The 13,145-nt window shown below is 43.8% G+C and overlaps 1 protein-coding gene across 6 annotated transcripts in view; it reads left to right on the top strand.

The window, feature by feature from the left end:
- AMBRA1 (autophagy and beclin 1 regulator 1) overlaps positions 1-13,145 on the top strand; it is a 182,808-nt gene that overhangs the window by 116,278 nt on the left and 53,385 nt on the right. For all 6 annotated transcript variants that reach the window (XM_019551610.1, XM_019551609.1, XM_019551608.1 and 3 more), the window contains 2 exons: positions 9,280-9,468; positions 9,897-10,051. In XM_019551610.1, the coding sequence (XP_019407155.1) occupies positions 9,280-9,468; positions 9,897-10,051 (344 nt within the window). The remainder of the gene's footprint in view (positions 1-9,279; positions 9,469-9,896; positions 10,052-13,145) is intronic.

The following is a 13,145-nucleotide window of genomic DNA, read 5'->3' as shown; positions in this document are numbered from 1 at the left end:
TTAATTTGTCATGCTAATCTGGCGGTTTAGTCTGAAGAGCAGAACTGTGCCCAAGGACAGATTGTTGACCACAGGAAGTGTTCCCACTATTAGTCGCAAGTCTTGGCAGAGGGATCAGAAGGAAAAGCTGAGATTGGGGAAAATAAACTTTGTCGGTTTAAATCCTTTTGGGACTCTCCACGAGCTTTAATGTGTTTTGAAAAGAGGTACAGCTGCTAATAGCTCTTCTGGCCTCATCTGACTGCCAAGGAGCAGTTCCGTTGGTAATATCTTGTGCAAGGTGTTTGTATGTGATTTATGGAGCCCCATAGAAAAGAAGAACCATCTGCTCCTTGAGGCATGAATATTTCAAACTCCTTCTCGTCCTCCCCTGTTGGGACACTTCTTTCAGATATTTATAATTAACAGGCTGCTGGACTTGAGGATTTCTCAGTCCTCTGTTATCATCGTGCCTGTCTGCAAGCTGAGTCCCTGCTGCAAGACTGTCCTGTGCCCATCTGGCTCTCTGTACTGTGCCTATCCAATGACTGGCTCCAGGCTGCCGAAGTTTTGGGTTTTTTGTTTTTTTTTTGGAAGATACTCAGTTTTTTTGTTTTCTGTCTTTTCTGCTCCTCACTTGCTGCACCCAGCTTTGGCACATGTACGTCTTCCAGCTGTATCTGTTTTTCCAGGGTCTAGGTGGGAGGGTGAAGATAGAGCAGCTGCTTTCATTCTAAAACAGGCACTTGCCAAGCCTGCTTATGTGCTAAAGCAAGGTTAGATGCTTATTGGCTAAACCAGTGGGATGCTAAAGAGCCTGTGGTTAACTAGAACTGCTGCTCTTCCAATTTCTGTAGTGAGACATACTCCTGAGCTGTAAAACTAAGGCCTGGTGATCTAAAGCAGAGGGGACAGTGCATAGCCTTGCAAATCACTAGTTCCTGAGCAGCAGTTAGCTGTCGCCATACTTTGTGGTCCTGAACAGATTCTTCTCTTTGCTTTCATTTCTTCACGTACTGCACCAGCTTAACTAAAACTACTCCAATACATTTATGGGCAATGTTATTGTGCTATGGAACATAGAGTATTGGCTTATCTCTTGCCTTTAAATTTTCAGGTGGACACTGAATAGCATGGCCATACACTCCAGTTTGGCTGGAATGGTCCCGGATTTCGAAGGCCAGTCCTGGCCAGTTGGTGAAAATTAAAATGAGAGTTCTGAAATTGCAAGAGCGCAGTCTGGCAGAGCAGCATGGCGTGCCAGGTGGGCATTCACCACTGCTGCCTGCCTGGTGCATCATGTAGCTCTGCCTCTGCTTCCAGCAGTGCTGCTGGATTAGGGGGGTGAGGAAGAGTGTCCCAGACTTCCCATGGTCCCATATGGTCATCCTAATGCTGAAGCAGTAGTAAACAGATTTAAATGAAGTGAAGCATGTCCATGAAGGAATTTGTTTCAGCAATTTCTGCTTACTAGGAATTTGACACCTCCAGTAGAAACTTCATTACACTGTTCCTCTGCCACTATTGGTGAAGGGAGACTTGGAATCTTCTTTCAAATTCTGTTATACATCTTGCTCAAGTTAGGCATGTTAGGCTTAATCCCTCAGTCAGGTTCTATCTACTAGTACTTATTTAAAATTGCCTTTGGAGCTTATGTGGGGGAATTATTCTTCTGTCACATAATAAAATATTAGAAAATGCTATGTAGGATTGCTCTGCAAATGTTAAAATAGCTGTTGTGGTCTATCTCAGAGATGGTTGTATTCTAGTTGTTGGGGGGTCAATAGTCCCTACTTTAACAGTCTGTGAAACACAGAGCAATTTTCTGGAAGATAGTATCATTAACAAAGTAAGTTGGAAAAAACATTTTTCTTCTAGCTCTCCCCTGTCCACAAGCAGCTATCCCAGTGCTGAGGGTATGAAAGTCAAGGGAAAATGTTGTGAAGCTTTAACACACTAGAAGGAGGTAGAGGGAAGGAGCTTCTCAAAACATGCTTCAGGTGGGAAACTGAATCCCTCGCAGGAAAAGCAACTCATAATAATATAAGAAGTGACATGCTGGGTCAGACCAATGATCCATCTAGCCCAGCATCCTGTCTCCAACAGTGTCAGGGATAGATGCTTTAGAGGGAGAGCAGTATTGGCTTATGGATACCAGGGAAAACATTTCTAACCATTCTGGTCAATGCCTATTAATACAGCTATCATCTATAAATTTGTCTAGTCTTTCTGAACTTGACTATGCTGTCTGTCTTTCTCCCCTTCTGTGGCAAAGAATTCCACAAGTTAACTCTGCAGTGCATTAAAAAGTACTTCCACTTGTTAATTTTAAACCTGTTTATGATGGTTTCTGTGGATTTCTCCTGGTTCTAGCATTTGGGGACTTGGTGAATGACAATTCCCTGTTCACTTTGTCCATAACCTGCATGATCCTATAATTCTGTCATATCCCCCCTCTGCCACCTCCTTTCCAAGCTAGAGAGACCTAGCCTTTTTAGTCTTTCCTGATATGGCAGTTGCTCCATCTCCATTATAATTGTGGTTGTCCTTCCAATTCTACTGCATCCCTTTTGAGAGATCAGAACTGCAGAGTAGTCAAGATGTGAGTGTCATGGATTTATATGATGGCATGATGATGCTCTCCATTTTGTTTTCAGTTCCCTTCTTAATGATGTCCAACATTTTATTGGCTTTTTGGGTCACTGCTGCACACTGAGCTGATATTACAGAACTGTCTACGGTGGGGGGGGGTATTTTTCCCCATGTGCTTTACCTTGCACTTGTAGAGACTGAAGTTCATTTGCCATTTTATTTTTTTGCCCACCTATTTACCTAGGTGAGGTCTTTCTGCAGCTTCTCTCTGTCAGCTTGGGATTTGACTACCCAGAATAACTTGGTATCATCTGCCAGCTAGGAGATTTCACTGTGTACCCCCATTTCCAGATTTTCATCTGTACATAGCCAACAGCTTTGACTGTTTCTTCAGTCCTGGTCTCACAGGAAGTGGTATCCAGGGCTGTTTAGATGTGGTGAGACTGCGGGCCCCAGATGACACCAGCATGTGTTGTACAGGCTGCATGCTGTGGGGGTGGGCCCCTAGGACCCCCTCACTGCATGGGCTGCTCCAGCAGCATGCAGACCCCCCATCCTCAGCCATGCAGGCTACATTAGCAGAACCTGAACTGCCAAGGAGGTGGCTGGACGTAGAACACCTCTGTGCCAGGCTCCTCCTGCCTCCCTCCCAGCCTGGCTCCACAACCGCGTGCCCTGCTGCCCTGGCCCGGCCCCAAGGCTTCCCCAACTCCGCGTGGGAACTTACCTCGTGCCTCTGTCCACCACGCATGTGGGCAGGGTGTGGGCCATGCTGCAGCCCCCCAGCCATGTGCCATGGCAAGGTGCGGAGCCAGAGAAGAAGTTGAACGTGCTGTCCCCAGGTCGCCTAATCAGGCACGGCTGGGGCAGCCGCATGCCGCGCAGCCCTCGGGGCAGCGGTGGCAGGACCTGGCTCACTGATGTGCCCAGCCCCGTAAGGGTAAGCAGCTCCCTTCCCCTCGCTGTTGGCTGGGGCCGCAGGCCGGCCCTGCCTGCCTAGCCTTGCTGCCGCCATCACGGCTCTGCGCTCAGCAGCAGCTCTGCGCTCGGCGGCGGCTCTGCGCTTGGCGGCAGCTCTGCACTCTGCAGCAGCGGAGGCAGCTCCGCTGTGGCTGTGTGCTCTGCGGCAGCAGCTCCGTGCTCTGCTGCAGTGGTGGTGGCTCCGTGGCCAGATAAAATGGCTTGGCGGGCTGCATGGCAGCCTGCAGGCTGCATGTTGGACAAGCCTGTGTTAGAGAAACGAGCCCTACTCTCAGATTAAGTGATTCAAAAGTCATCTCAGCAGCAGGATCCTATGAAATGTGAATTTGCTCCAGGTGTTGGAGGGAGGGGAGTACCCTAAACTTTTAAAAAGAAGGACAGTCAATAGTCCCTGGGGATAAAAACTGAAAAAAGCACCTGTCTTTCTCGTTGGTATCTTTTTTTTTTTTCCGTTTTACAAATAAACTCAGAAATCCCCCCTCTCACCTTTCATTTTAATGACTGACTTCCTTGTGACTGCACCATAACCATTAATTGTGTTAACAGTGGGCTAGGGAACTTTTCTCAGCAAAAGCAGAGCTAATTTTTGTTGTTTATTTCATGTTCTTTGGATGTTGCTAGTTAATATTTCTTAGCAACAAGTTAGCCATATCCAGTAAATAAATGGATAAAATTTGATGCATGATGTTTTAAAATGCCCCCTTCCAAATGAGAAACTAAGGTAGGTGGAACTTAATTCTTTGTGCATGTCCCTCTTGGAGATACTGTGTCTTCTTGGGCTGCCGATTGCGTAGCATTTTGATTTCCAGCAGCTTTGGGTAAACTGGGCTTCTTTTACCTCACTTAACCACAAGCCATAAATACATCTTCATCTGTAACATGGGTCAGGAAGGAGACGGTCAATAACCTCTGATTTATAAATCCCTCTCCCCTGCTGCAAAAGGAATTTGAATAAACAATTATATCAGTGTACTGAAGCCCATCAGCCTTCAGAGCAGATGGGAATGGGTAGGGTATTATAGCTACCATTGTTTTTGGAGTTACCTTTAGCAAACGCAGTGTTGTTCTTGCTGGTGTTCTGGACCTTCATCAGTTTTAAGCATAATTAATGTGATAGGTGTAAGCACTTAGAGTTGGCAAACCAGCTTGATTAATTTGTTCTGTGATATTTTGTTTGCTCTGTCCTGTCAACTCGGTGACTCCATTAGCAGTGCAAAAGAAAACAGGAGATGAAAGGGCAGCCTAGTCTCAAATGATTTTTATGAACTAGCAGACTTTCCCTGAAATCTTCTGTGTTGGCTGTATTCCCATAAAGCAGGCCCCAGACTCCAAGGAGTTAACTTCATAGAAACTTCTGAGGGAAACAGATCTCTGCCTACCTTGACCTAAATGTTTCTGAAATCCCCTTACCTATGAGTAGGTACCAATATCTATCATCTTCCAGGGTGTGCTGAGATCTGTACCTCTTTCCAGTGAAGAAAGTTTCCATTCACTTTAGGATCCCTCATGTTGAGTATCATTGCTACATCTACCATTATTCTTTGTAAATGAGGAAAGCAAAAAGCACCTTCACAATGTCAGCGTAAATAAGATCCAAAAGGATTGAAATAAAGGACACTTTTCTTATACTACATCTGACATCTGTGATTTATTACGTTTTATCTAAACACGCATCAGGGGGTAGATATCTCACTTCTGGTGATGGAGCTTGCAGTCTGTGTTGCTGAGAGGGCTTCACCATATGCAGCAAACTTAAAAAAGAACATCACAATCCTTTGGGTGCCATTGGGGACAGCTAAATGAAGACCTATATTTGGAGTATAGCAGTGCAGTTGAATAAGATGTTAGTTTGCACAGTTACAGAAAAGAAATGACGTTGAAAAATACGCTGTTTGATAAATGCCATCTCACATGAATTGTTTCTCTTGGGTCACCCTACCTCAGACAGGATACAACAGGAATAGAAGTATTCATAGATATATAAGGAAAATGATTAGAGAGCAAAAAGATTGTGACTTTTTCTTGGAGAGGAGATGCATAGACCATATTACAGGTACATACAATTATAAATGGTAGAGAAAAGGTAATCAGGGTAATTTCTCCTATTTTATAATGTAAGAGCAGAAGGACATTCAATAACATTGAAAGGCAAGAATTTTAAGCCTGAGGATTTAAAATTTTTAATTTTTATATATATACTGTGCAATTTACTTCTACAGAGTAACAGTGAATATGGTAGAAGTGGATGCTGAAAAGACTGGATATTTCTATGGATAAGAAAACAACAAAATATGGGACACATTATGAAGAAACTAAATAGTCAAAAGTTAGGAAGAGATGTGTGCTTTCCAGAAGGCGATCTCTTTAATTTATGAAGATTAGGAAGAAACTTTCCCTTTTCACAGATTATTCTGTAAGTGCCTACTGGGGTGTTCCTTGCACTTCTTCCTGAAGGACCATGTAGCAGCTAATGTCAAGAACTAGAGAATGGACACACAGGCCTCTTGCTATGATCTGGTATGACAGGTCCCAAGCTCCACTGTCTTATTTGCCCTTTGAACACTGGGTGACAGTGGTGCGAGCACTGGGGAGATGAGATAATATCCTGACCTGGAGACACAAGGTTATGGGGCACAGTTGTTTGAGATGTAGAACAAAGAATTACACCCATACTGTGCAGCAGAAATAATTTAGACATGGGATAGTTATTTCTTTGGGGCTCAGAAATAGTTTGGCTTTAATCATCTCTCTTCAGTAGCTGGTGAATAATTGGAGTGGGTTTCTGTGTAATTATGGTTTTACCTGTCTCCCAAAATACACCATTGCCTCTTCCCATGAATGCTTTTGCTTTGTGACTACTCCTTTGTTGTGCCTTGCTTACCTGCTCAGGGAGAGCAGAATTTGACAGTGAGAAGAGGGGGAAGGGGCTGTCAGGGAAAGACATTTGGAGAAGCAGAGGGTAAAGGGGTTATCTGACCCCCCCCCTCCCCGATTTATTTTTCCTGTTGTAGGAGTGAGAAAGGGACAAATTCAAGGGAAACCTTCAATAATTAGATTCTGTACCTGACAAATTACAACAAATGTATAAATGTTCCACATATACAATCTAATTACGGGGGGGGTCATCTTATAATCAGGGCCATTGTATATTTGAGTAAATACTTTATTACTGCTTCCCTGTCCTACTAGAAACTATTTCACCTGAGGCTCCATAGGACTTTGGTTCCTTTCGCTGTTCCATCATGTTTGTAGCTCATATTCATCTGTGATCAACTTATAACCTCCAGGTCTTTTTCTACTTCTGTCATTGCCCACTAACAAGCTCCCAGGTTATTGCAGATATTCTTATGAGTCCTGAAATGCAAAACTGCACTTCGTACCACTGCATTTCATTTGGGTTGATTTTTGAGTTGGGTCCTTTGGAAAGTTACGCCAACCATACCCAGCAGACTTCTTTTTTTAATAAACTCACAAGGTGTTCAGCTTTGGAAGTGTTTGATATATTCAGTATATTTGGTGATAGCCACATTTGTGATCGCTTGAAGGCCTGTTAAGGCAAGAAAGGCTTCTGTGTACTTTGAGTTTTGGCAGAGCTCCATAGGACCCTGAAGCTAATGTGCATAAGACAAGGTGTTCAGCTGCATGGTCTCCAAACAGTTCTACTTCCTGCTATTTAAAATTAATAGATTGAAAAAATCCTGCAATCTAGATGTTACAAGTTCTGGAAAATGAAGTTTTCAGGTATGGACATAGAATTTACTACCATGTCAAAGCAGGGTGAAGCCTTTGCATCTGCTGCTGCACAGTAACTGTCTGTCGCATGCTCTTACCCCCTGAGAAATGGAAAATAACCACAGTAGCTTAACCCTCCTGCACTAAGCAATTGTTGCAAAGCAGCTGGTGAAGCCCTGTTCCCTTCAGCCCAGTGGTGAATTGTTCCTGTGTCCACACCCTTCATTTTCTTTATTTTTATAAAGAGCCTGTGGAGTTCCACCCTTAACTCTGTTGAGCATATTTTGCAGTTAAGCCCTCTAAGTTCTAAACTGCTACAGTTTTAAATTTCATGGAAAAATTTAACCAAGTCCCTGAGAGATGCACATGGCCGGAGGTACGGAGGCTCGGAGAAGAGAAATGACTGGCATAGTCACGTGCCAGATCTGTGGCAAAAGTGGGAGTAAATACAGCATCATATAGTACATCTCCTCTTCTCACTTATTTTATATCTTGGAATAATTAATTAGTGGACCAAAGATGAAGTATTAGGGCTGATCAGAGGAGAGTACTTTGCCAGTGAAAATTGCCCTTTCTGGCCAGCCGTTTCTAGGGTAGATTTGGAATGCTGCTGTCAAATGTAAGTGGGTTTTTTTTCCCCATCTGGAGGACAGAGTGCATTTTATCTCTCATTTATTGAAGATAAAGGGAACATAGCTTAGGGGCTGGCAGGTCTGTATGGAATGTGGAGATTAGACGGGTTTACCAGCTGTTAGTGGCACCCTTGCTGAATTTTGAGATTGAGGACGTCTCACTTTTTGTCTGGCTGTTTAATTTGATTGTGTGCATTTTAATATCCAAAGCCAAAGTTTCTCATGTATTCAGCATGGGCTGCAGGTTAATGTGGAGATTCTCACTGAGATCCCTTTTCAGAATTTGCCATTACCTGGGCCCCCTACTTCTGTTCCATTCATAAACACAAAACACTGTTGTGGCAGCTACCACAGTTACTGATGTGGAAAAGTAAATATCAGGAGAGTAGCTAAAGGCAGTAAGTATCTTATAATCCATTTAGTAGACTGACACAAGGAAGAGCCAGAACCATATAAACAGCTAGTATGCCTTGGATTAAAGGTGCCCAAAGAGGCTAGAGTTGGTAACTCCTGTTCTAAAGCATGCCAACCTTAGCAAGGTATAATCTCAGTCTGAAAAACATGTTGGATGTAATTGTCTTTAGGTCTCAGGTTTATAGTTGACGATTTTGAGAAGGGGAATGGATCTAATCCAGTGGTTCTTTACCTTTTCGGGATCAGGGAACACCATCACTGCTTTTTTGAATGTGGCAGCACCCCAGGCTGAGAACCACACCTGTCACTGGCTCAGTTTATCTCAGTGCTTCTCAGCTGGGTTCTGCTGCCTCCAGATGAAATTGCCCCATGTGCCTGCTGTTATGGCCAGCCCACAAAGAGCTATGCCATGTTCATGTACCCCCTGTGCATTAGGGTTCTCTAATCAGCCTAAAGCAAGCAGGAGCTGCCTCATGCTGTGTAACCCTTCCTGATCTGATGCTCCCTGCATTCTTCCTAGAAGCCAGTGGGTGGGACAGTTACACCTGCACCTGTTTCCAGAAGGAACGTAGGGGGCTTCAGACCAGGAAGCACTGCACAATATCTGGCAGCTTTTCTCCCTCTTTAAGCTGTTTAGAGAGCCGTAATGCCAGGAGAATAAATGGGGTGGATATTACCTGGCTACTGCTGCTGTGACACCCATAAGGGTACCCCAGTTGAGAACCAATGATCTAATCCCAGGCCCATCAAAAAAACCTGATCTCCATTTAGGAATAGGTTGTTCTTGAGCATCATTCTTAACACTTTATAACCTTTATTTTGCAAGGGGGGGGGATATCTGTAGCCCCTTCTGTATACAATATACTTTCTCTGGTTCTAGACTTGAGCTTGTCTTCTTCTCTGCTACCATCTTTACTCCTTTAACCCTTGTTCTTTTCTTTCTTTGCAGCCTCTGTAAATGTGCTTGTTCAGAACTGCAAGATTTACAATGATGCCAGCTGTGATATCTCTGCAGATGGGCAGCTCCTGGCAGCCTTCATTCCCAGTAGTCAGCGGGGCTTTCCTGATGAAGGAATACTGGCTGTGTATTCTCTGGCACCCCACAACCTGGGCGAGATGCTCTATACAAAGCGATTTGGTAAGCAATCATCAAGAGGATGGTTGGAATGCATCAAAATACATTGATTTGAAGGTCACAGTGATGTAACATGTCACTGCTGCAAAGATCATCCTGTTGCTCGCATTTTGATCAGACAGAAATTACGTTGCAGCGGAGATGCTTGAATTGCTGGAGGCCTAGTTTGTTGAACACAGTTCTCGTATATAAAGGTGCTGCTATGAAGAGGTTCCACCAGTTACTGGAATGGCTAAGGGGGGGGCATTGCCATATGAATACTCTTTGCTGAGTCTTATCGGGTAGTGGCAGGGCTTTTCCTAAATTTTTGTACAGTGAACACTGAAGAAATAGCCTGTGACAGGTGTGGGGAAGGAACAGTTCAGCAGGGAAGTAGATGAGCAAGGGGCTGTGCAGTTCCTCAGATGTAACCTGTTATGTTCTTTCCCCAGGTCCCAATGCCATTTCTGTGAGTCTGTCTCCAATGGGCAGGTATGTGATGGTCGGGCTGGCCTCCCGACGCATCCTGCTGCACCCTTCCACAGAACACATGGTGGCTCAAGTCTTCAGACTGCAGCAGCCACATGGTGGAGAAACTTCCATGAGGGTGAGTATTCCTCCGCTTCCACAGCATTTCATTACACTGAAAGTCTTACTAGCTGGCTCTGTTGCTCAGTGCTGAGGTGGCTGACTTATGGTACCAAAAGGGTTTTATTATTTAGTTACTCAATAAAGTAATTGAATAATAATTTGCTACCACTTCAGCACTGAGCCACTTCAGCACTGAGCCACAGATTTCTTCTAAGCAACTGCATGCCATAAGCAGTTGCTACACTTGTCATATGAAGGCCTATTCTCTGAAAGTGTACTGAGATTTAGATTCTAATAAGAGTCTTGTAGTTTTATGTTTGTAACCTGCCTTTTACTAGGGGTATCCCGTAGTTGAATGTTACCTTTGCCAGGGAGCAGTACCTGGTAGGCACTCTGCTGGGCAATGACACACCCACTTTTGCTAGGATGCTGGGTGGGGTATTGGTCTTATTAAATGATACTTTTTTAAGAGTGCCTGACACAGAGAGGAGCTTCTAGTGATTTGGGGAAGGCCCAAAGCCTTGTTCTGTGCCTCATCTCATCAGAGGCTGTGCTTATCTCATCAGAAACGCTTATACAAAATAATTGCACTTTTGTTGCTTTTCTCCCCCAAGTGGCTATCTTCTAGTTAGTTTAACAGAAATGCTAAGGCTGTGAATGGGGTATTACCTTTTGGTGTGGGAGTAGGTTTCCTGTGCTGCTCTGTGGAAGAACCAGGCTGTCAGCCTCAGTACATGTCACTTGCATAACCCCTTTATCTTCTCCCAAAGCAATGGGCAAACTAAACGAAATATACACAGATCACTTCTATCAGCTCTGTAATGTAATCCCTTCAGCACTAAGACAGTAGCTCAACAGCAACAGTACACAAGTTTTGGATGGTAAGTGAGGATGAAAATCATGGCCAACTAAAATTGCAGAAAAAATGCTGAGGAAGCAAAATTATTCATCTATTGGAGGGGAAATCTGGATGTGATGCTCCATAAGTTGGGTGAATCATCATTGAATATTCTGTTCTGTCAGGAGTTTAAGACCAGGACTTTTTGTTTTCTGTGGGGTTTTTCTTTTAAATCATCTCATTCTGACTGGTGGAAGCTTGACACTGTACAATACCTTTCATCTCAACAGACACCTGTAAATAATTTGTTTCTCTGAATGATACCCCCCCCCCTTCTTAAAGCCTTTTCTGATATTTTTTGGAGAGCTTTCCCAGCATGAAAGCTCTAAGGCAGGGGTTTTCAACCTTTTTGGATCAATATACCCCTGGCAGTCGGATGTGGGAGGAGTGGCACGTGGCCAAACATGGACTGGCAGCAGCTGCTGTGTATGAGCTTCCCCTGCATCCGGCCGGGCATGCAGTGCGTGTGGAATGATGCGTGGTTGCGCTCTGTCCCTAACTGCCTGTGTGTACCCCCTAGGGCCTTCTCAAGTACCCCCAGGGGTATGCGTACCCTGGGTTGACAATCCTTGCTCTAAGGCTTGCTTTTTGTAGGAATTGCAGGGGATGATAAATTGCTTGGCTCTGTAGTCAGTTTTCAAAATATTGCTGTCATGATACAGAGAGGGGGACACCTCCATGAAGCTCACATACAGTTTAGCAGTCAGGTGAGGCAGAGCAGATTCTTGCCTTCATTCGGTACTCAATATTAACAGACCAGATGAGATCAGCAATGACTGTATTCATAGCTAGCCACAGCAGATGACTCCCATCAACACTGTTTTTTTTTTGGTTCCATTCTGTCATCTTTCTTAGTTTAGACATTAGGATGGAAAACCAACAGACTGCATAGGACTGTAAGGGACTACCAGGGGTCTTTGAGTCCATTTTCCTGCCCTCAGAGGCTGCCGTCTCAACCACTGAATCCAAAAGAGTGCACAAGAACATCTCCTTCTTGCTCTTTGCCACACCACTAGCCACAAAACACTTCCCAACACAGTATCACAAACTTATGTTCTCTATTCCAAAAGAACAAAAGCTGCAAAGTGTTGTGATAAAAGAAGAACAAGATACATTGTCAGCAGTTGGATAGCTAAGCAAAAGCTTTGGTGGCATGACAGGGTAGCCAGGGACTGATGTGGATTGGGCATGCAGCCAGGCACTCCTAAGAAACAAATCAGAGACAGTTCAGTGAGCGTGCAAGGAGGTTACATCCTTTTCAAATATGCACTGGCGTAGTACCCTGAATATGGATATGACATGTAGCAGCATCAGTTTCACTATCAAATACAGGTGCGCCCTTTCCAGTCACTCTCTTATACTAGTTCATAAAAGTTAAAAATGGGAAAAGTTCAAGTGGCTCATAATCACATTTGCTCCCATCAAAGGTCAGGACAGGATAGTTTTGGAGCATCTATACAGTTTGACTGTAAAGCACTAGTAAATCAGAGGTTTTACCTTTCTTTGGGAGGCTGTTTGAGGGCCACCTCTTTTTAATTATGGAGAAATATTCCCAAATCTTCAGTTTGAATTTTCCTTCCAAGTTCTTTTTCATTATTCTTATTTATTATCCCCTTGAAGCAGTTAAAACATCCTCTCCCTTCTTAGTATTTACACCCTTCAAATAGTTGTCGATACTTATTCTGTCCTGCTTTTAATCATCATTTAGTGAAGCAATAAATTGTTGTTCCTTTTATTTTTCTTCATACCTTAATCCTCCAGCCTCTTTCTTACTTTTTTGTCTTGCTCTTCTGAATTCTCTTTAGTGTCTATTTCTTTCCATTATTGGGATATGCTGAAATATGTGTAATGTGCTAGTTATGATCATACCAGACCTCTATAGAGGGGCATATTTCCTGCTTTCTCTGGAACGTGAGAATTCAGTGTATGCAGTCAAACTGACAGCAGTGTTTTTTGTCTGTTTTTTGCCACTCAGCCTTATGAAGCCCTATTCAATATGCCCACTCTTTCTTTTCAATCTCTCTCTTTTTTTTTTTTCTTGTATTGCATGACCTCCTGAGGTTTCTCCCTCCAGTTGGGTATCTAGATTTTGAACTAGCTATATTTTTGAGGTTTAATTCTGTGTTAGCTTGTACCAAAGCTTTCTCTCGTGCGTGGATGACCTCTACCTGACCCAAGAAGTCTATGGGCCAACGAGAGGCAAAGCGCTGCT

This window comes from Crocodylus porosus, unplaced genomic scaffold (genome assembly GCF_001723895.1).
Source record: "Crocodylus porosus isolate Cpor-Errol unplaced genomic scaffold, CroPor_comp1, whole genome shotgun sequence".
In the NCBI taxonomy this organism is placed as follows: Eukaryota; Metazoa; Chordata; order Crocodylia; family Crocodylidae; genus Crocodylus; species Crocodylus porosus.
This window is presented reverse-complemented; position numbering and strand designations above follow the sequence as displayed.